The sequence below is a fragment of the Cryptomeria japonica genome, chromosome 7, assembly GCF_030272615.1.
Source record: "Cryptomeria japonica chromosome 7, Sugi_1.0, whole genome shotgun sequence".
Taxonomy (NCBI): domain Eukaryota; kingdom Viridiplantae; phylum Streptophyta; class Pinopsida; order Cupressales; family Cupressaceae; genus Cryptomeria; species Cryptomeria japonica.
In genome coordinates, this window is record NC_081411.1 from 785,883,134 (window position 1) to 785,908,852 (window position 25,719).

A 25,719-nucleotide genomic window follows, 5' to 3' on the forward strand; every position below is an offset into this window, starting at 1 on the left:
AGTTGTATATGCCAATCTCGGCCTACTTCATTGACAACATTTTTCAATATTTTAAGAATTGTTTTATTCATTGCCTTTGCCTGATAGTTTCTTTGGGGATAGTATGGAGTTACAAAGCATTGTTGAATATGGAACTTCTTGCAAAGTTTTTTTACTTCATGGTTTTTGAAAGGTCTACCATTATCCATTACAATGCCCATTGGTATTCCATATCGACAGATAATGTAGTTTAGAATAAACTTGGCTATTTGTTTTCCTACAGTATAGGTCATAGGGATTACATCGACCCATTTAGTGAAATATTTTGTGGTGGTGAGAACGAACTTGTGTCCATTGGATGAAGTAGGGTTTATTTTCCCTACCAAATCAAGTCCCCATTGTGAGAATTCCCATGGTGATGTTATTGTTTGAAGATCTTGTGCTGGTGCATGGATTAGGTCTCCATGGATATGAGATTGTCTGCACCTTTGCACAAATTTGTATGCATCTTTCTCCATTGTCATCTAGCAATATCCTATTCTTGACTATTTTTTAGCTAGAGTTGGGCCATTGACATGAGCGCCACAAATTCCATCATGAACTTCTTGTAGAGATAGATGTGTTTCATTGGTATTGAGACACCTAAGTAAAGTTGTATCCAAGCTTTTTTTGTACAGTGTGTCTGCAATGAGTGTGTATCTAGATGCCTACCTTATGAAATTATTTCTTCGATTAGATGAAAGGTCAGGTGACATATATTGATCATGTAAATATGCATATATCTCTTGATACCAAGGAGATTCAGGTCCCGCTATTACGCAAACATATTCTGAAGTTGGTATTTCATATGAAGGTAACATCATCTATTCCACTACTAAGTCAAACTGAGTTTCATTGTTTGTCATGTCAAGGAGAGATCCCATAGTTTCCATTGCATAAACATCTCTATTATGTATTCTAGGGATTTTCTCGAATGTGATGTTGGTAAAATATGGCTTTTCTTCCACCAACTATTTGTAAGGTTTCAGTTTGTCATCTTTGGTTTCATAATCACCATTTACCTAATTTATAATGAGCTGAGAGTCACCATATACTTGTAGGTATTTTAATCTTCATTGTACTATTTCCCGAAGTCTTATGACCAAGGCTTCATACTCGGCTATGTTATTTGTGCATGCGAAGCTTATTATGAATGACATGGGAATAGAATCACCTTCAGGTGCGATAAAAATAATTCCCGATCTTGCTCCGTGATTCATATGTGATCCATCAAAGAATAATTTTCACTTGTTGGATGCAATGAAAGTAAAGACAAACTTATTTGGAAAGTCTATCAACATGGGCTGGTGGTCTAGCATTGGTGCTTTTGCCAATTGATGTGCTATAATTTTCCCTTTGATGGCCTTTCTATTAACATATTCAATGTCTAGTTCAGTAAGGATCATTACCCATTTAGCTAACCTTTTGGTTAGTGCAGATCTGCTTAAAGGGTACTTCAATGGATTGAATTTTGCAATGAGCTAGATCTTGTGACTGATCATGTAGTGTCTTAAATTTTGGGAAGCAAAGACCACTGCAAGGCATGCACACTCAATAGTAGTGTAATTCAATTCATAGTCTACAAGGGTTCTACTAATGTAGTAGACTTCTCATTCCTTCCCTTGATCATCGTGTTGTGCTAAAAGGGCACCCAAAGCTGTGTTTCTTGCTGATATATACAATAGTAAGGCTCTTCCATGAACTAGTGATACCAAAATTGGTGCACTCAATAGATAGTCTTTCAAAGCTTGAAATGCATTGTGGCATTGTTCTGACTATTTGAATGCAATGCCTTTCTTTAAAAGGTGTTGAAATGGGTGGCACTTATCTATCAACTATGTTATGAAACTCCTGATGGATTAAAGTTACCTTGTAGACTTTTGAGTTGTTTGAGTGTTATTGGTGTTGGCATTTCTAAGATGGATTTCATCTTTGGAGGATCAACCTCTATTCCTTTTTTTGATACTATGAAGCCCAACAACTTTCTAGTTGTTACACTAAACGCACACTTTTTTGGATTTAATCTTACCTTGTATTGCTCCAATCTATCGAATAGTTTTGCCAAGACCTCTAAATGATTTGCTCTAGTTTGAGATTTTGCTAGGATATCATCAGCATAATATTGCATGATATCATGTCTCATGTCATGAAACAATGTGGTCATATCCCTTTGATATGTTGCTCCCCCATTTTTGAGACCAAAAGGAATCACATTCCAGCAGCAGGTACCCCAAGGATAGGTGAACGTTATCTTAGCTTGGTCTTCTAGTACTATTATGATCTAATTATAACCAGAAAATTTTTCCATAAGTGACAACATTTCATTCCCTGTTGTAAGATCTACAATCATGTCTATATTTGAGAGCAGGAAATCATCTTTGAGACAAGCCTTGTTAAGATGCTTGAAATATGTACAGATCCAGATGCCCCAAAAATGTTTAGTCAGTAGGACTAAATTTGAAATCCACTCTGCATAATCGATAGGTTTGATGAAACCCACATCTAATAGTTTCTGCAATTCGATCTTGACTAGTAAGGCTATATGAGGATGCATTTTTCTCAACTTCTTCTTGTATGAATTTATTCTTGGTAATAGAGGTAAGTGATGTAATAACAACTCAGGGTCCAACCCTGGCATATCTGCATAAGACCATGCAAAGTCGATGGGTCTTTGCTTAAAGAACTGGATGAAGGTCTCTTTCTCTATAGGATTTAGAGATTTTCCTAGATGAATTTTATGTATATATTCAACATCTCCAATTTTGACTTCTTATATTTTCTCCATAATAAGTGTTGATTGTTCTCTATCAATAGGAAAGTCATCCAATCTTCCTCTATTCATTTTTTTATCTCTTCTTATTCATCTGGATCTGAGGATGAGCTAGCCTCTCCAAAGTATGATGTTATATCCAAGTCCATTGCAAATCCTACTTTATGATCACCATAAGGAAACCCTTCTTTGACACTAAGGAATTATGCAGTAGCTTCATCTTTCTTGAACCAGTCCAGATTTGGTGACTCTCGTTGCCCCTAGTCAATTAGATTTGGATGTATAAGGGGTAAGTCTTTGCTTTTGTTTGTTGGAGAAGTGTTTGACATCATTCAAACTTGGTTGTTCTAAACAACAGTGATATCATCAATTTGGTTGTCAAATGTCATGTCTATTCTTCGTGGGCCATTATCTTGAATAGATAGAAATTCATAATTGTGAGAATCTGTCATACTTTCTATATATGTTCCACTGTCTGATGTTGTGTCACTTATCTCATCTTGTTCTTGTAATATAATTTGTTCCTGACTTGTGGATCTCCTTTTTGTGGTGGAGACTCTCCTCAAGCTTGGTATAAGGCATTCCGGCCTTTCTTCAGCTGACTCATTTGGTAGAGCTAGGTCTATTTCCCTTGGTAAAAGTATTAACAGAATCCAAGTATTAGGCTCATTTGCAGGTGGTAATCGAGTCTCTATTACCACATTTGCTTGGGAAAATGCTTTAAGTTCCATTTTTTTAGGTGATGGCACATTAGTTTCATATAAAAGACGTCTGTGATCTTCACCATCTGATTCCATACTAGGGTATGTTGTTTCTTCCTCACTTCTATGAGATGAAGGACGAAATACCCGCATTGATGACTTATTCTGAGGTATATACTCTGATGCTAGTCTTGATTTATTCAATATGTCAATTTTTTTTTTGTCTTGCCTCTCTTATCTTTGTGACATGTTTACACCCTCACCCTTTATTCTTCGGGTTTTCTTGAGGAAAAATAGCTTCTATTCTTCCTTGGTTTTGTAGTCCTAAGCTTGTGGTACCATCATATCCATGTTTTTGTAGCATTTTGAATCCATTTCCATACTAATCTAAGGGTGATCAGTATAATGTCATGTCATCTTCATCTTTATGTAACCAGTGATTGACATCTTCCTCTAAGGATTCTTCCTCTAAGTCTCCCCATTTGATGAATGAGCATGGATCTAAGTATCTGACTATCTCCTTTCCTTTATTTTTTGTATCAAAGTAGTCTGAGGCTTCCCAAAAGATCTAGGAGAAAGAGATAATTGTCTAACATTTGATGTACTGGAGATGGAATATTCCCCACCCAACATCTTTAACTTATAAAGAAGGTTTCGTAGGTGTATCTATTATTGTTAATGAGTCCTTTTGTGTAGGAAGCGGTGTTGCTTGATTAATTGGAACTTGATTATTTGTTCTTTCTCTCAAGGTATTGCAATGTTGAAAGGGGTTAGGATCCCCATGCACAGTTATTTCTACTCCATTGACTGGGAATTTGATGCATTGATGAAAAGTAGAAGGCACCACTTGTATGGCATGTATCCATGGGCATCCTAATAGAATGTTGTATCCTAATTCTTTGTCCATTACTTGGAATCTGATATCTATAGTAACTGGTCCAATTCATATTGGTAATGTGACCAATCCTTCTAAAAGATGTTCCTCATCATCATACGCCTTAATGTTGATTTTCTTAGTTTGGTCTATGTGAAAATGGGAGTAACCCAATTCATTGATCAACTTAAGGGTACAAATATTTAGTCCTACCCCTCCATTTATGAGCACTCTTCTTATTTTCTTGCTATGAACATAGGCTTCTAGATGTAAACGATCATTGTACCTGATCTTATCTATGGGTATGTCTCTTTTTGTGAAGGCCACCCTGGATGAAGCACCTATATTACCCACCATTAATTATAATACACTTTCATCCATGTCTCTAGATACTATTGAATCTTGTAACACTTTGTCCAGAATCACTCTATGAGTTGGTGAAATTCTGAGTAACTCAAAGAGTGAGATTTGAGTGGGAGTCTTTTTTAGCTGACCTACAACATTAAAGTTTCTTGTTTGATGAGGTGCCTGAGGAGGTACTCCTTGATATGTGAATTTGGATTTGTGGGTGACCACTGCACAATCTTTATTTCTAGGGTTGATGGAGATGGTTGCTACCATTGCATCCCCTTCAGTAATTGTATTGATTGTATAATTGTATGCAACCTTAGTATAATTGGTTGTATTGTCCTGTCCTTTTGATGTAGAGGCTTGTCCTTGATAATGCTTCACAAAAGGATATTTGTATATAGTATGTGCCTAGTTTTTTGAACCTTTATCTGCATCTACTATTACATCACCTTGACATATGAGGCATTTGAAACAATGATAGTCACAAAAATTATTGTCATTCCACCAAGCCAGTTTGAATGGGCCTGGTTCATATGGTCTTGCTTCTGGGAAGGTGATCATATTTGTCTGTATCAACTTCTTTAAAGCAACATCAATAGGTTCCCCCAAAGCTGTGAAATTTCTTCTTAGTACTACATTTATTTGAGGTCTAACTAAATTAGATTGCATTGTATTGGTGTTGGTTGAAGTTGCATTATTTGCTTGTGAATGATTCACATTTGCTATAGGAACAATGTTTGGTCCTTGTAATGATATTGTGGGTTGAGCTCTATGAACATGGTCATCCACAACCCCATCATTTGTAACATTCTTATTCTTAGACCAAAACTTTGGCTTTTCATTTCTTGTATTTATGGTTGGCCTATTATCCTTGTGATGTTTTAGTATTCCTTGTTCTAACAAGCCCTTCTTGCACTTTATGCCTTTTTCTATGATTCCTTTGAAAGTGCTTATACATTGCATTTGCAATGAATATTTGACTTGAGGGAAAATTTTCTCAGCAAAAATATCTACTTGTTCAACTTCAGGAATGTGACTGAGACAACTGTGGTATAGAGCTCTCCATCTTTGTAAGAATGTAGCAAATACTTTACCTTCCTTTTATATAGTTGCACATAGATCCATTAGGGTTGTTGAATGAAAAATTTGTGATGAATAGCTCAGCCAATTCTCCCTATGAAGTAATCTTAGGTGGTAGATGCAAAAACCATTCCAATGTGGTCCATCCAAGACTTTTTGGGAATAGGCGCATCAATTATGTGTCTTCATGGGCCACTTCTATACATGTTATGAATAATTATGTGTTTTGGAGGTTCTCTACTTTTTGAGCCAAGGTCTTTGTTTGGGTCAAGGGTGTGCTGACCCTATAAGAATTTTCCACAAAAGGAATAATGTTTGAGTACCTTGGAGCTTGTTGAAATTTCATCTAACCATGTAATTGTGTGCCTTGGATCCCACTAGGTGGTGTTGAATATGCAAATTGTGTGTTGACACTTGGTTGACTCAAGGTACTCATTCATGCTGACCCTCGGTTCACATTCTGACTACTATATGTGGACCCAATGTAAATGGATGCTATAGGTTGAGATGTACTTGTAGAAATAAAGTTTTCAGCCATTGGTGTTGTAGCTTGAGTTGAAGTATTGAACATGCTTGCCATTGTAACGCTTGGTGTGGTTTGCGATGTGAGACTAGTGCTTGAAGATGCCATTATTTATTGAGATGAAGTATTTGTAGCTTGAGTTTGGGCCGCATTAGGTTCTTGAGTCCCATTTTGGGTCAATGTTACCTCTAGTAGCAAGATTATGGCCATGTCAACACCTAGAGTCAACTTGGCCCTAGTTTGAAATAAAAGTGCAAGATATCAATCTCAATTATTATGGATGAGTGGATTCAAAATCATGAGAAGCACTGCATCTTGTTGGGCTGCCTCCAATTCCTCTTGTGTTAGTTTATATTGGATTTCATCTATGGAAGGCTTCTTGTTGCTAATTTTTTGTAACATTGTGGGTCTTCTACGATAAATTCATATTCCAAGTGGGATTGACCAAAGGGTCATTGTTTGGATCCATCTTAGCCTTTTTTGATCTTGTTAATGGCATCAATGTATCTCTAAAGTGATCTTGACTCTCTATGACTCACTATGAATCTCTAAAATGCAAATGGTAGATGGATGCAAGACTTATGAAAATGACTGACTATGTATGCATGCAATTTATGAATGATAACACTTTACTAGGGTTTCTGACGAGGAATATCTGCCATAAGTTTTTTGACAAATTGTCGAAATTCTTCTTGTTCTCTTTGTTCCTTGATTTGTTTTGCTAGTTTTGTATCAAGGCAGACAAATTTCCGGATTTCATTATCTATGAAGGCTTTGCCTTCTTCATATTGGGGAAGATCAATTCTTACTTCCCAGATCAAGATTATCCAAACCATCAATTATCTCTAATTGATCATTGTCTGGTCCAAGATTGGGTTGTTCAAATGGAAAATCACCGTTTCCCTTTAGACCCATGCAAAGGATATTCTCTTCAGACTTCTATTGAGTGATGACCAAAATGCAGACTAATGCAAGTGTTGAATTTGAAAATAAGATAGTAGATATGGAATCTAATGCACTATATTGTGATATGCAAGACCAAGGTGGATCCTAAGATGAACTTAGATGATGATAATGCAATGATTAAATAGATGCAATCTTTGACAAAGATTGAAGCTATTTCTATGTGAAGTGAGAACTTGTGCAAGGAACTTGTGTAATATGTGGACACTAAAGAGACCATGTATGGAGTAAATGCCTAAGACCTAAGAACACTAAAAGTATAATTTTCTCCATTTCTTGAATCTTGCAATGTTTGATATTGATGTTGATGTTGATATTGATACTTGAAGTTTCCTTTGAGATTCTTGTTGATTTTTTTGACAAAACTTGGTTGATATTCCACTTTGTAATGTTTGATCATGTACAAAAGACACAAAAGCAAAGTAATGGAAATCAACTTGACATAAGCAAAAAAGAGCACTGTTTAAATATTTTTTCAAATCCTTGTGGATGTTGGGATCTTTTTCAAAACCTTATTTTGTTTTTGAGAAACTTTTTGTTATTAGATAACACATCAAGAAGACTCTCCTAAGGTAAAAATCTCACGAATATTACCACATCCCACATCTTGATACTCCGTGAGCTTAAACAATCCTATCACACTCTAAGGTGCACCCATTTTTTGCCTTTGTCCGGAAATTAAACCAAAGAGGATCGCTCCTCAATTGGGTCGTTATCCTAGGAGATATATGGTGAGTGTCTTGGGGGTAGATTCTTCCCCACCCTTGCACTATGATAATATAAGTATTTGGCTACTAACTCAGCTTGGCTTTAAGAAAGGGATTCATTCGATGCATCAAAGATAAACTCCCCGAGGAGGCTTCCCAACCTTTAGAATGATGTATTTTTGCATCTTAAAGATACTAGAAGAAGGCTATCAATGCAAAACTACTATTGGACATGATTTTCATCACATCCACATTTGATTATAGTGGGTTGGAGGGAAAGTGCAAGGTAATGAGTCACAAACTCACAGAAGTCTACATGTTGGAAAACACGCTCTTATAAACGGGGGCATGTTTTCAAAAAAAGGGCCCCGTTTATGCTTCGGGCTCCCGAGCCAAAAGGTAACGGGGGCCCAAAGCAAAAATAAATGGGCCCCCATTTTGTTCTAAAATGAGGGCCCACTTTTAAACAAAACGGGGGCCCGATTTTTAGAAACAGGGGCTCGTTTTTAAAAACGGGGGCCCGTTTTTAAATCGTATTTTTCCTTTTTTTCCACAAGCCGCCCTTGTTTGAAAACGGGGGCCCATTCTATGGAAGTTGATTCCACAACCCACCACTTGGGTCGAGATTAGGCCGGGGATAGGCCTGGGATGGCCACACCTAAGACATGGACCTGCAAATTCAAATCTCCATGAATGAAAGCACAAATATGAACTTCTGAAATAGTTTACGTGCCTCTAATCAGGGAATTTTTATACAATATTAAAACCCATTTTATATTATACTATTTTTCATTTAATTTATACTAAATCGGGTCCATAAATTTCAAATATTAACTAATTTTGTTAATTTAATAACTGTTTTATTTTAATGAATTTTGGATAAAAAATTATGTCATCAATCTAAACAAAATTCTTTTGTATTTTAAAAAATAAAATAAAAAAAGTTAAGTTTACGTCAAATTATGTGGGTCGTACACGTCAAATTTTAAAAAAGATAATTAAGGCCATTAAAAAATTAATTAAAAAAACTATTAGAAAAAAAATACAGAAAAATATGCTCATCAATCTTCAGTGTGTTACAAACCATTTCCCAAAATAGTTTGAGAAAATAATTTTAATTGTGTCAAAAAGTGTGGGTCGTACACATGCATGGTATGGTCCTAAAACAGGCATTTTTAAAACATAGTTTTTAGAACTCCATTCAAAAAGTTATTTTTTATTATGTGGGTATTGAAATAAGTTACATATTTGGAAAGTACACTCAGAGGGATATCTTTTATATTCTTGACTTTTTCCAAGATTCAATCTCTAAGTGTTTCAAAATTTAAGCTCAAATGAGACAAAATCTAAAAATCAAGGAAAACACTTCCACTTTTTGGCCAAAAAGTGGACTCATCTTCTTGCACTGACCCTAGATTACTTGGCTTTATCCATTGCCCACTCTGCTAAAGGTGTTATCCTATTTGCATGAAATTGACTGAAAGCATGAAAGAGATGGGTTTGGATTTTTGGTCACCTTGTTAAGGACAGAGCATATGCCTATCACCTCACAAACACAAAAGATAAGGATTCTTTTTAAACCTTCATTGCAATATTTTTTGAATTATTGGAGATGTTTCTCCAAAAGACATGGGGTTTATTTTATCCGTCATAGCAATGGCGAGGAACAAAAAAAAGTAGATTGTTTGGTTTTTCTTTTTAAAAACACCAAAAGGAAATATTTGGCTAATCTAAGTTCAACTTCCTACAAGAAAACATGAGAATGGTTAGCACATGGTGGGCTTTCCAGCCTAATTCTTTCTCTTAGTTAAAAATTTCATCTCTTTGTTTCCAGAAACAGAGCTGATTTTTTCCAGCAAATGTGAACTAACTACTGAGCAATTGCAAACTGATATGATGATAAATGTGAATTAATCTACTAAGAAATGCAAATTTCTGACTAAGCAATTGTGAATTACTAACTAAACAACTGCGCATTAATTAAATTTGACAATTTTGGAAATTATTTAAAATAGAGGAAAAAGACAAAAGAAAGAAGTCAGTCAATTTTGACATGGACTGAATCCATTATCAGGTTTCTCCTGATCTCATTGTCATCAAATATGTAGAATTTTTTGAGGTACTTATGCACAATGTGATAATATCAGGACAAGGCAGTTGTTTGTTCGAGATCTTGAAATCTTTTTTTCTACTTCTATCCACTATTGGTGTTCTCTTCTTTGTCTCATGTGTTCTTTCCTCTTTTTGGAACCTGGAATTTTTCAAGTTACTCTTCTTGCAATGGGGTTAGAAGAATTTTATGCATAATAATCAGATTTTCTAGAATTGAAATATTTTTCTAGGTTAGCAACGCAAATGTCAGAAATGCAAAAATGAAAAAAAATAAAAATTGACCTATCACTACAATTGTGAATCAAAAAGAACAATTGCGAATTAATATAACTACAATTGAAAACTAATGTAATGATAATTGCACATTAAAATGAACAATTGTGAATTTTTGTCAACACAATCACGCATCATATTTTCCTATTCCATACAGGACCTGCAAATCATGAGAAAAATCTACTAGAAAGTTAGTTCACATCAGGTTCACCATTATTTTCATACTTGAAATCATAAAATTAAGCTAATTAGGAAATAAGGACGATCACAGATCCTTAACTAATCAAACTAATTTAAAACATAAGTCAATGAAATAAATTCAAGTAATAGAAGATCTAAGCTAATTAAAATCCCTATTCCACATTTGTGCTTCCCTTGTTCTTCTCCAAATTGCGTGTAGGTGGCTCTCAGGTATTGCACTGAGATTTTTCGTGCATAAGATGACAATTGTTTTGAAGAGTGTGATCTAGATTGATTTGAGAAATTGATGTTGTTTATATATATTTTCAAGAGAGATGGGGAGGGATTTTGAACTCAAGTCCTAATTGGGAGTGAACTAATTTAGATTGATCAGTTAACATAGTTGATTGATTTTTTAACTCAGATTGATTGACTTGTTAACTGATTTGATTGAGCAGTCAACTAGATAGATTAGATAGTGGACTAAATAGATTGATTGGTTGACTGAATTGATGGATTATATGACTGAATGGATTGGAGAGATAAGTGGATTGATTGATCAGTCAGAAAAGGTGATTGAGGAGCTAATTGAGATGACTAATTAGTTAACTGATTTGATCAATCAGTTATTATTTCAACATGTGTTGTAGGATTTTGAAGTTGAATTTGATTTGCATTTTTAATTTGAATTTGGATTTAGATTTTTGAATGTTGAAATGAACATGAGATTAACTAAAATTTATTGAAATTCATATTTTGTGAAATGTTAATTTGATGATTTGGAATTAGATGAAATTAATTGAAATCCGCATTTGGGGAATTGTGAATTTGAGAGAAATGAAATTAGATGGAATTATTTGAAATTGGACTTTGGGAAAATCGGAGGAATAAATTATTTACTTAAACATTAGAAATGAGTTAATTAAATAATAAAGATTATTTAACTAGGTAAATGCACAACATTGGGTTCCAATCCCATAGAAGTCCGTGCATTGGAAAATGAGCCCACTAGAAACGGGTGGCCGATTTTTAAAAATTGGGCACCCGTTAAGCTTTGGGTGCCCGAGCCATAAAGAAACAGGCGCCCGTTTAGCAACGGGTGGTCGAAGCTAAACGGGCACCCGTTTCTTTCAATCGGGTGCCTAATTTGAAAAAAATGAGCACCCATTTTAAATTTTTTTTTTTTTTTTTTAACCTATTTTCCATCATTTTCACTATTTCAAAAATGGGTAAGCATTTCTGAGGAGCACGGGTACCCATTTTTTTCACCCTAGCTGACCCCCTAGACCATTTATACCTCCTTCCAGGTATTTAGTTTTATTTTTTATATTCTATTTTATTTATTTTTATTGTTTTTCATAAAAAAAAATGTTAATGTATTGTTATTTTTTAATTTTTATGTTTTAAAGTTTGAAAATCATCTTTTATTTTATTTTATTTCATGTTTAAAATAGTTTTTAGTTCTCAAATATTGCAAAAATCATGAATAGTAAAAACCATAGGAAAAAAACAAAAACGTAAACGAACAATAAACACTAGACACAAAAACCAGACAATAAACCCTGAATAGAAAAACAAACACTAAACCCTAAATAGAAAAAAAACAAACACTAAACCCTAGGTAGAAAAAAACGAACAAGTCCCAGGAGAAATTTGACTATCTTGGTTGATTACTTGGTCAATACAACAATGGATTAAGATTCAATAGTGGCAATATACCATGATTCTAGCTCGAGAAAACATTTAGAGTAACACGTATGTTATCAACCACCTTAAGCATTCGTAATGGTGGCTATATTTAGTGTCAGAAATTTTAACGTTTTCATGTCCTAAGAAATTGAGTTGGACATTATGGATTAATGTTCCTTAACTATTATTGAGGTTTGATAAGGATTCTATTAAGGAGAATTATAAGTTTTAAATATAAATGGTTTTAATTTCATTAGATTAGTGTTCATTTTGTAGAATGCTAATTTAATGGATTAACTTAATAAAGGTGGTGCTATAACATTTGAAGGAGTGTTATTGGTACTTATGGTATTAAATTGTGCTTAGTGATCAGTGTTTTTCCTAGCAGTGTTGTATCAAATGGAACATATATTTAGTTTTTAATTGGAGCTTTTAGAGTTAAATTTAGCTTTTTTTGGTTATAGGAGAGTGTATTTTTCCATTGGATTGGATGATAAGTATAATAAACATAGAGAAAGGAAAGGATCAAAAACCTTGTAATAATTTATTTTACAAAAGGTTTAATCAAATCTTTTTTTACAAATCAAAATAAACTCTAGGATTCATGAAAGTTGCACTAGAAGAGACAAGTATGGAGGTAGGTAACATCACAAAAAAATTTATCTAAGAGGGGTTTTTCTTCAACCTAATTATGTTCATTATTAATGTAGCCTTATGAAAATGGATCTTAAGACTCATTTTAATTATGGACATGAAAATTGTTAAGGGAGAATCAAGGTAGGGTTGTCTAAGAAATGTTTGTTGATTTCTCGAAAGGATTGGACTTAGTGACCTACTTGCCTCAAATTGAAATCAAGAAAGTATAAATAGAAGGTGTAAATCAAGAGTTTGAGGTATTACAATCTTATTGTAGCAATATTAGTAAAGTGTTGGTTGGTTTGTAAAATGCACATGAAAATAGTAGAGTGTGTGTTGGAAGTGAATGTATTATATTATGTGAAAGCATTAATTGAAATAGTAAAATAAGAACCAACAAGAAGGGATAGTTGTGGGTGGTGTCTATACAGGGTAGATGAGTTGTGTATTTATTTTCCATTTGTATCTTATAGGAAATTATCCATATCTTTTCTTTTATAAAGAAACATGATTTTTATTAGTACGCGTATTTTACATATTTTGTTTACAACACATAGATATATAGCAATCTTGTGAGTCATGATCCTTAATTTATATGGTAAGATAAAATATCTTATTCTAATATATGACAAATTTTCTTGGATAGGTTTCATTATAAACCCCACTAAATTACTTAAAAATTTACACTTCTATATAAATTTATTTTGCCAAGTATATATTAAATTAAAAAACTCATTACATATTTATATGTGTATGTATCATTTTACATTTAGAATGAATTGATTCTAAATTTTTTATGATAATTACTTGTATTTCAAATTACCAAATGTTTATTCTAATTGATATAATTGATGTACATAATTAAAATATATTTTGAAAATTATTTAATATGTAAATAAAAGTTGATCTTAAGTAAATAAACTATTTAATATGATATAATAAATTTCCTCTTAAGTATCACCATCGAAGGGTATGTGATCTTCATCTACAAAGGGAATGAAACAATCTACAATAGGATCCTCTAGGAATGGAGAGATATGTGGGTCTCCATGGATCTCCTAAAGTTTATTCCAATGTGTGTGGGGGAAATCAATATCCAATGCAATACACATAGAATCATGATCTTGATACTAGATCAAATCACTCCTACATGGTCAATGATGTTACACCAAGATTATATAATTTCTAGTATTTCTAGTTTAGGTATGACTCCATACATAAAAGGAAAACGATTGCACCACCTAAAACTTATCAAGATACCATTTTACAAAAGAATCATAGTTATCCCTTTCTAATTTTACCACAAAAGGATGAATAGAAAAACCTATGATACCTCCTCAAAAAAAAACTTAAAAGATCAATAAAATCAATACATATATAAAACATATCAAACAAATTCATCTCATGTAAGACGGTCATTTTCAAGTGCCAAGATGTCCAAGTAAATGACTAGAATGTGAAATCACAAAAAATAAAATATAAAATACGAGGGGATATTCTAGAAAATAATTGTGTGATCAATGAAGATTTATGAACCACCTTTTCAATGCCACATGAAGCATGAAAAAATATGCTCTCTATCAAAAGTTACGAGGCTTTAAATTTACATAGCTTGATTTAAGTTAAGAGGACAATAAATCACACTAGTGGCAGATTTAATAAAAATAACAATCAAATATAGATCAATATAGTTTTTTTTTGTTTTAACTCCTCCAAGAGTAGAGAACCTACTATTTATTCAAGCTTCAACTTAGTGTAGTACTACTAGTTACAATCACTAAATCATCCAATGATTCTAGAAAAGAACACAACAAAGTAACTTAAATGTATTGACAAGTTCATAGATATAACTTAAATGACTTTAAAACTTATGATTATTTTTATGATTTTGATGAAAATTTTCTTAATTCATCTTTAGATGTTAAAAAGTATTGTTTGAGTTGCGTGGGCATTATGATGGTTTATTTTGTAGAATTTTTCTTATACTTTGATTTAAGTGGATAATATTTCTTAAATGATGCTTATTATTACCCACCTATTAATAATATTATAGATCTATGTGAGTTTCCTTTTTTTATATTTAAGTTGCTAAATTATATTTAATTATGTTTTTTTGGAAGGTGAAATGTAAATTTAATAGTTTGTAATTGTAAATTTTCATGTTTGTATATATATGCAGATTATTTTCACATGATGGATGATTTTGAGATAGATGAGCTATTAGGTCTAGTACCACCTCCACCTCCACCTCCACCTCCACCTGATTAGTTGATATAGACAATTAGGACGAATATTGATGCTTTGATTAGAGATATACATACTATTAGGCGTAAGCCTCATCCACCTCCTCAGTTGTTACACCTTACAGATAGCATGCAAGGCATTGTACAATCTGTGCAAGCATTAGATAGCGAGCTAGATAGCTATTGTAGTTGGCGTGATGGATTGCGTGCATTTTATGCTGATTACCTCACATAAAAACAAGTTAACGAATTAAAAATAATACAAATGGGTTTGAAAAAATATTTTGTGAACCCTAAGATGGGTGATGAGATAGATTCGAAGAAGCACAAACTCTATTCGATGGTGTAGGTACCCAGGCATTGCTAGCCACTTTTGGGAGCGGTGGTGGATGGTCCCGATGTATTTTTTGAAGAAATTATGGGCCGAATTTGAATTGGGAAAAAATACCAATTACTTTGATATTCGATCATTTCAAGGGATTGGGAGAGGCATGCCCCAAGATAGGCTAGGAGCAAAATTGAGCGACAAGGTTAGAAACCATGTGCGCGATGATCCATTGGTTCCTCTTCCATCACCAGTTGTTCCAGGACCTGCCCATCATCGAGCAGTGGATTCTGCTCTAGGTTCATTAAGTGCCCTGTCAGGCAATTTGGTACAGCAGTTGCAGGAGGTGAGGGCTGCCCCCAGCTTAGCACATGTTTGCATGAGCTATGGGGATGTATGTAGAGGTCCACAGAGTGAGACTGCCCCTAGAGGAGATGGTGATTTTGATGATGTTGATGCTGCCCATGGTGGTTATGATGATGCTGAGTAGGCTACACATGATGATGCCATCTCTTCATATGTTGATCTCCTGTGGGTAGACAATGATCAGCCTATAGAGATACAAATTTTTTTGTATAATTTACAGTGCAATATTAAATTCCTTATATATACACATATGAACCATAACATGAGTCATTTTTTTTTTAACAGAGGATGGACAAACCACATCATTAAGGAACTAACATGTTACCTCAATACCTAGAGATGTTGGTACCACATTTATGGTATGCACTTTCATCTAGATACATTGTATTGATATGTACATTTAAAATAAACAATAATTTTTTTAATGTAATGATGTATATGATATGTTTTTTCAATTTTGTAGGGTGCTTCGTGTAGCATTAAGGTGGGTAGTTCTTCATGTGACCCATGGACCACTGAGGCTTAGCCTCATATACAACTAGTATGTTTTTCATCCATTAATTTGAAGTGTTTACATGCTTACTAATTTATGTACAACTTTGACTCATGTTGATTAGTTTTTGCAATTGTAGGCTTTAGGATTGTTTGATGGTGCATCACATGTACGCCTTCGACCATTAGTTACTTTTCCTGCATCACATGTATGCTTTTCTGTGATAATCTTGTAGTCTATATATATACTTTATAGTTTATGTATATATACAAGTTTGATTCATGTTTTATATATGTTGTTCAGGTCGATACCACTACTAGTATTGGTATGGCTATGGGATTGAGCCAGATGCAACCATCGACATTATCATTTGAGGTGATGATTAGAAAAATGTTTTATAATTTTTTTATACTGTGTACTACGACCACTTTTGTTGTTCATGATAGTGGACCTCCACGTACCAGTGAGGGCATTGTAGAGCACGGTCGTATGGTAATTTATTTTTATTTTTTTAGTATTTAATTACTTTGTAAGTGAATTATGCAAGTAACTTCTTCTCATGTTAAATCTTCTTCTCATGTAAAATCTTTTAATAATGTACAGGAGGGTGCAGACACTATTACTGCACAGGAGAGTGGAGTCGCTAATACTGCACAGGAGGGTGGAGACACTGATACTACACAGATACATGATGGTGCATCTCAGGACCACGTATAGCAGGATGATTCATCTCAGCCACCTTCATGTGGACTGAAGAGGACTATAGATGAGATGCATGTGAGTTCTTAGATTGTATATTTTATATCATGTCATGTTATTGTATTGTGGACTTTTTATGATGACACTTGTTATGTTATCCTGTGACTTGTTATTATGTGATTATATATAGGACTTGTTTTTATGTGATTATATATAGGACTTTTTATTATGTCATTTCCTTGCTATTATGATATTAGGTTGTGTAATGTGATTTGGCGCACTATAGTGATTATATATGTGATACATTGTTTTGTTATTATGTTGTTTATGAAACCAGAATTGTATCATGCATATAAATTTAAAAGAGTTCACACAAGTAACACAAACTTACATGCATATAAATTTGATATGAAAATTAAAAAAGAATTATTAATTATAAATGAATCTCATAGAGGAATCAAATAGATTGATGGAACTAAGGCTAACCAAATTATTAGGAAGGTTTGAAGAACATTAACACAAGTAACACAAACTTACATGCATATAAATTTAAAAGAGTTCACATAAGTAAGAAAAACTTACATGCATATAAATTTGATATGAAAATTATAAAAGGGTTATTAATTATAAATGAATCTCATAGAGGAATCCAATAGATTAATGGAACTAAGGCTAACCAAATTATTAGGAAGGTTTGAAGAACATTAACACAAGTAACACAAACTTTCATGCATTTAAATTTAAAAGAGTTCACACAAGTAACACAATCTTACATGCATATAAATTTGATATGAAAATTATAAAAGTATTATTAATTATAAATGAATCTCATAGAGGAATCAAATAGATTGATGGAACTAAGGCTAACCAAATTATTAGGAAGGTTTGAAGAACATTAACACAAGTAACACAAACTTACATGCATATAAATTTAAAAGAGTTCACACAAGTAACAAAAACTTACATGCATATAAATTTGATATGAAAATTATAAAAGGATTAATAATTATGAATGAATCTCATAAAGGAAGCTACAAACATAGTATTGACTTTCCTCTTAAGTTAACTTACAATTAATCTATGAAGAGATTATGATAAAATAAATATATCATAAAAAATTAGAATTCAATTGTAACACAATTACAATGTGCACAAAATAACATTAAGAAGAAGATAACTAATACAATGTTGTTTATGAACCAAAATTGTATCAAATGTAGACAAATACAATGCTAAAGGGACAATGAAAAACAATTATCATGATTAAATATAAAAGAGTTCACACAAGTAACACAAACTTACATGCATATAAAATTGATTCAACCTAATGTACCATCTGCATCCTCTCTCTTTTGCAATGCATCTATGATTGCCACATGCTCTTCTACTGAAAGTGTCCACAATACCTTATTGGTAGGTCTACCTTTGTATCTTTCTAATTTGATGTTTGTTGCCATCACCAAATGAGAATAGTGTATAATCTTCTTTTCTGATTGGTAGTCTTCATAAGCTGGTAAGCCATTCCTTCTTGTTAAGTATTTGCGTAGCCATGTACCAACTATCACAACAGATCCAACTGGATGTTGAAAAACCATCTTCATCTACTTGATCACATATCAACTTTTTCTTAGGTTCTACACATCTAGCTAGCCAATACTCAACCTGCTCATCATTATCTTTAGGTGCAACAATAGCATACACATGTCCTCGAAAACAAATTTAAGTACATGTACAAATAAAACTTGTTAGTATTTATAATTCAAATATGAAATCATAAATTATATGACAATACATAAAAATATATAATTTAAAGTTATAAACAATAAATTGAATTAAATTACCAGGTTGTATGAGGTCTGAAACACGATCATAATCTTCTGATGCAAATGCATGATCGGGATCTTCATTTCTTCTAACATCTTCATATTGTGTCTCCGTAGGTGTTAAGGATTTGTGTTGCCATTCTTCGACCCATTCTGTATTCTCGCATTCTTCCCATTCACCTGCAACACAAAATTGACAAAAACATGCAAGCTCTCTAGGCCATATAGTCCAAGTGTTAGAATTAGAACTCTTAAATGAATGCCATCTAGCTGACCCATTGATTGTATCAAAATCATATCTTGGAAGGATATTCTCCTCTTTAAATAGCCAAAAGTAACGTCTAATTGTAGAGTTCTGACTTGATCCTATGGATAAATTTGCACTACACCAATCCACAGTTGCAGTTGCATTTTTAAATTTAGCCTTTTCCTCGAATTTGAGTTTCTCTCTACAAAGGGCTCTCTTAACACATGCACCAGCATCGTCATGTTCTCCTTTCCCATGTCCAGCCTCAAAAAAACTCCATGTGTTCGATATTAGTTTTCTTATGAATCCTAATCAACCAATAAAACATTCTAGTATTCTTGAATTGCCCTGTGCAATTATCAGACCATATTAGATGTTGTGTCATCTGAATTTCTCTCTCACTCAAATTCTCAAAAAAGGTCTTGAAACAAAATTGGACAAACTCAGATGAGTGTAATTTATTATCACTCATATAGAAATTGTACTCTCTCAAAATTTTGCAATCCTCTTCTGTACTATTTGGTGCATGTCTATAGACAATATGGACAAAAATCGATACTTGCACTGAATTGTAGTATTGTGTTTGGACCTCATCTTATGGTGCAAGCATGTAGTTCTCTGCAAAGTCAACAACCGAAAGTATACTACCAACATGAAATGTATCCTTACATATTTGAAACTGATCATCGAGCCATCTAGCATTTTGAGTGTGTTTAACATATTTAGGTACGATGTTACTCTTGATTTCATTCATAAATGCATGAACACTAACTTTTTCAGTGATTAGATCGCATTGTTTTCCGACCTTTCCATCCTTTAGTGGATACTCAATAGTTTTAAATCTTTTAACATCAACTAATTATTGTCCAAAATCATTTGAAAGATTTTCATGCAAACATTCATCCAACAATGCAAGATTGCCACATATATCACATACACCAAAAACACATGCATTGAAAATAAAATTTTGTTCATTTAGTGGGTTGCAAAACAAACTTGAAATAAACTCCTTTATATTTTTAAGTGGTATATTTATACCACATTCTTGGAACATTCTATTACTATGCATGGTAACACCTATATATCGAAATACATCATAATGGTAGTGAAATTGAACATGAGTTTTGCAACATTATGTGACTCTTTCCTTGTTAATTCGAACATACCAAGTTTTACACTTTTCAAAATACCTTTGACAAATGCTAATAGTCAACACCTTATCATCCAAATTTTTTTTATACAATTTAGTTTGAGTCATGTCCAATAGGTTTTTTGAATGTGGATCACAAATTTTTGACCCAACTCTTAATTTAAGAACATCTCTAACATTAGGTGATATTCTCGTATTATCGTGCCAGAATTTTTCGATCAAATTTTTGACTCCACCAGTAAGTTTCATATCAGAACTTGGTAGTCTACCACTAAAAGTCCACAATTTGTTTGCCGGATCAATTTTAAAATTACATCTTCTTTTTACAGCTCTTGACAGAGTTTTGAGATGAATATTAAGATATCCACTTATGTTACTCATCATTCTTTTATTAGAATTTGTTTGGCTTACTAAAGCTGTTGTTATTGCCTGTCGTGCCGCATTTTTATCTTTAGAATGACTTTTCTTTCCAATTGTATCAAAGGCACTAGCAACAGTCGATATAACTTGTTTTAAAGACTCGTTCTTCTTCTTGGGTTTGACATAAAAGCCTAACTTCTTCATCACTTTTTGCATTTTAGTCATTTTAATTATTTGTACCATAAATTGACATTGAAACCCAAATTTCTTATTATAAAAAAATGGTCTAAAAAATCTATTTGCATGTGTCCTAATCTGTCTCCATGAAACCAAGCCATGAAGGTTGTCTAATACATCACTTTTAATTTCAAAATTTTCAAGAAGATGATTACCATTCAAACATGTTTCATTTTCAATTGGTGTCTCCATGTCTACATACACATTATTGGTTTTAGTTGCAGGTGGATTTTCAATTTCATTTGGAGTTTCAAATTCGGTTTCAATTTCAGTTTCAAGTTGAGATCTAGTTTCATTTGGGGTTTCAATTTGGTTTTTAATTTCAGTTTCAACTTGAGTTCTTATTTCATTTGGGGTTTGATTTTCAATTAGAATTTCATTTAATAGGTAACCTGCTTCTACTAAATCACCAATTTCTTCATGAGAAAAAACATAGGGCTGTGAAGACATACATGTATCTAATAATGGATTAGAAAATGCACCTGAATTAAATGGTTCTATTATGTTTCCTTCATCAGCATTTATGGTCTCATTGATGTTCTCCTCTTCTAAAATGATTGTGGAACTTGAAGCTCCTTCTCTCATTCTTGATCTTCTCTCTCGTTGACGCATTGTCTCCTTCTCCCTATTTTCTGCAATCTCCTCAGTTGTCAGAACCTTCCTTTGCCTCTTCTTGCATTGACTGGATATGGCTACACCAAAATTTGATTTCGAATCGATTTCCTTACCAAATTGAAAATAAGACAAACAAAGAGAATGATTAATCAAAACATTCTCTTTGCAGATCGTACTTGTCAGGGAATGATTGAAAAATCATTCAATCATTGGGATTTGTGTTTGTGGGCTAGATTCTAGCCCAGCGGATCTTTTCAGAAATGGGCGCCCATTATTGAATGAAACGGGTGCCTGTTTTTGAAAACGGGCACCTGTTTATTAAAATTAGGGGCGGGAAACAACCCTCAGCTTTTTTTTTTTGCTTCAGGATAGGCTTGGTGGGACAAAGCCTATGCTTGGACCTCCAAAAAAAATGACTAAGGTAAAACGACATTAGAATTCTACCTTGGCCTAATTTTTTGAGAGTCTTTCTGATTGAATTTTTTGACGAAACGAAAACCCATTAGAGTTTTCAGTGACCTGATTTCAAAAATGTAAATTTCATAGTGATAAGATTACATTTATTATTTTTGTATTATTTATTAATCAAAAGTGGAACCTAAACCTAAAATACCAAGGTTCACTAAAACTTTAATAACTTTTTTTTTGAATACAATTCTTTTGAATATTAAAAAAAAAAATTGAAAAATATGAAATTTTCATCAAATTATGGTGGTCGTACACCCGATGTTTTGAAAATATAATTTATTGTCAGTTAAAAATTAATGAAAAAAATATATTCAATAAAAAAATAAGAAAAAATATTCTCATCAATATTTGGTGTCTTAGGTATCATTTCCCAAAAGGATTTGCAAAAATTCATTTATTTGCATCAAAAAAGGGTAGTCGTACACATGTGTTGTATGGTCCTAAATCAGGCATTTTGAAATACTAGTTTTTAAACATGCCTACTAAAAAGGGATTTATAGCATGTGGGTATTAAAATAAATTACATATTTGAAAATTAGACTTTGAGCACTACATTTTCTATTACTGATTTTTTTTGAGATTCAATCTCTAAGTGCATCAAATTTTGACATCAATCGACAAAAAATTTGAAAAATAGAGAAAACACTTCCACTTTTTTCCCAGAAGTGGGACTCAACTTCTTGCAGCCACCCAACTAAGAAATAAATTGTGATTAATTAAATAAATAATATTTAATTAATATTTGAGATGGGGTTAACTGATTAATTAATTAAAGAAGAGAAATTTGTTAATAATAAATGTTGAATGTGATGATTGAGTCAATTTAGAAAAATAATTAACTTAATTAAATAATTAAATAATTACTTAATTAATTAGGATGAATAATTAGTGTGTGATTAATGAGACATTTTTTAGATGTGTACATTAACAAAATCACCATCCAAGGTAATGTAGCTCATAATCACCTCCACAACATCATCCCAAAGTCTCATCAGGACCTTTTTGTTGTAGCCCCCATCAGTCATTTTCCTAACTTTATCTCTTGCACTTTGCATGTCAAAGAAAACAAAGAGGGCTTCCTCTGTCACCTTGCAATCTCTGTAGAACTTCTTCACCTCCATCTGCAACTCAGTGATATCTGCAATAACCTTCACATCAATTCTAAAATCTGCATCATAGACACTGAGAACGCCATTATTCCAGCCATTCACAAACCCTTATGTCACCTTGGGGTCATGACCATACAATTTTTTAATGTATGGGACAAGAACATCATCCATAATCTCAGTCCACATATCCTTATTTTACTCCCACTTCTGACATGAGGATGAATCCATTCTATTTTTATCTCCCCCAATGTTTGAGTTGCCCTTTCCAATTATGAGCTTCACCATCTTCTAACTAGACCAAAACCAGAAGACACTAAAATAGAAATCGAAGAAAAATATGAAAGCCTCAATGCTTTGGTGAATACAATTATTGCAAAGAGTGGCTTTACGCATGTGATAAGATGGCATCATTAATAATCGTTCGTTCATAATACACCAAATCATCAACATCCGTTCATGCCAATTCTAAGAATTGCACCAGGAAAGTTTCCCCTTCCCTCCACCATTTTATTTTCTCATAAGACACACCCAAGTTTGCCACGTAGATTAAAAGTTGATTAGCTTCCCAAAAAAACATGCATTATTCAAACTTCATACAACTTGGTAATCATATCGAGGTAGTCTTGAATTAAGTGTTTAATTATCCAGCTCAGAGTTAGGTGTTTAACCAGCCAGACAATTAATAATATTCAGGGAGTAACTTTCAAGCCATACCTTTTTATGACCTCTCTGGAAAGCAAGTTGAAGCCCAAGTTGCATTTGCCTCACCAGAGTGGTTTGTCTATGTACCCAATGGGAGTGTCACTGCTGAGACAAGCCTATCATTATGATCATGTGCCACTCCCCCACAACCCATCGGCCCAGGATTTCCCTTATCCACCCCATCAGCATTTATTTTAATCCACCCCCTAGGGGGGCTAACCCAAGCAACATTTGTTCTGGTCTTCTTAAGCTTGGTAGTTGGTTTAGAGATATCCTAAATCAAAAGATCAAATAGATGAGACAGGCAACATGAAACAAAATTTTCCTTAATTGAATTTTGAATATGACTAGCCACAGAGAAGGTTGTAGACTCTCTGTCCCTAAAAATATGATTGTTCATTTTTTTTCCAAATACCTCGAGCAATGTGGGGAAGCATTAAGCTCCACAACACAATAAGGGAAGGGTTATAAGAAGGGCATCTCCATTGAAGCCAACAATCTAAGAGGTTAAAGGGGAAGATCCACATAACCCTTGAGAGATAAAAAAACTAGGACCATATATAATAGACAAACTCACAATAAATTAGCAAATGAGAGACATCCTCATCATCCTCTTTACACAAGAAACACCTATTGGGGATCGACATCCCATGCCTGCACAAATTATCAATAGAAAGCACTTTAAATAGCATAATGAGCTAGAAAAATATATTAATCTTGGGCATGAGAAGATGACTCCATAGGTGGGACCAAAAAGGTGTAGGAGCACAAGTTCTAGACTACAAGGCAAAAACTTGAGAAACCAAAAATTCCCCGGAAGAGGAGCCACCCCAAATCATAGATTCCTTGATAGGGGAAGAAGGAACATGAATAAAATAAAGCCAAACCTAAAGAGGTTTTAAGGAAGGATCCAATTGAAGAAGATCAACCCACTGGCCTTCCTGAATATAATCGACACCCCAAAAGCCAACTTGTTCCACACATAAATCTCTATATTGAATGGGTCAGGGATTATCAATCAGGGGACCATTGCCAACCTGCCAATCTTCCTAGAGTTGAATCTTCTAGCCATTTCCAAGGTACCATCTCAATCCTTTCAAAATGATGGATTTCATTTTTAGAATATTCATCCAAAGAGCCGACATAGCCTAAGAGAGAGAAGGGTCTTCCAGCGCTTGTTGATGAGAGTGGAGCGGACTTAGATATTTGTTCTGGATAATAGAGATCCACTCATTAGATTCTATAAGACATCTCCACATTTTTTTAGCAAGGAGAGCTTTGTTAAAATCCCAAACTTTTCTAATGGCAAGACCCTCAAGCCTCTTAGTGAGACAAACTTGATCCTAGTCGACTAAATGAAGACGATTCTTTGTCTCCGTACCAGTCCATAAAAAATTCTTCTCGAGATTTTCTCCATTATGTCCATAAATTTCAGAGGGATCTTGAATAAGCTCATTGCATACACAGGTAAATTTTGTAAAGAATTTTTAATCAATTTGAGCTTGCTTGGCTCAAAACAATACTTTTCCATCCAACCAACTTGGTTTGGAACCAGTCAATCAAATTGGACTAGAAAAAGTTGGGGACAGGCCTAGAATAGAGAGGAAGACCCAAATAAGTAGCTGGAAAGGGAGCCAACTTACACCCCAAAACTTTAGCAATTTTGATTTGTCTATGGTGAGAAGTTTTGAGAAAGAAACTAGAGCTTTGGTAAGGCTGATCATTTGGCAAGATTATTTTTTATAAGGAGACAATAATTACTTTAGATTCTTAGCTTCCAACACTGATCCTTCACCGCACAACATATTATCATCAAAAAATTATTGATGTGAACAAACCTGGATAGCAGAAGAGGGATGAAGCCCTTTAAGTCTACAAAACTTGACATCTCTTTGAATGATTCTGCTAAAGGCTTCTCCCATTAAAATGAATAGGAATAGGGAAATGGCCCTCCCATACCTAATGCCTCTAGAGGCCAAGAAAAAACTAGATAGAGAGTCATTAA

General features: G+C 33.6%; 1 protein-coding gene across 1 annotated transcript in view; it reads left to right on the forward strand.

Annotated features, from left to right (window-relative positions):
- The first annotated feature begins 3,644 nt into the window (after positions 1 to 3,644).
- LOC131068981 (transcription factor MYB63-like) overlaps positions 3,645 to 25,719 on the forward strand; it is a 32,288-nt gene continuing 10,213 nt past the window's right edge. Inside the window, exons 1-2 of the mRNA XM_059208988.1 lie at positions 3,645 to 3,659; positions 16,908 to 17,015. Coding sequence (XP_059064971.1) covers positions 3,645 to 3,659; positions 16,908 to 17,015 — 123 coding nt within the window. The remainder of the gene's footprint in view (positions 3,660 to 16,907; positions 17,016 to 25,719) is intronic.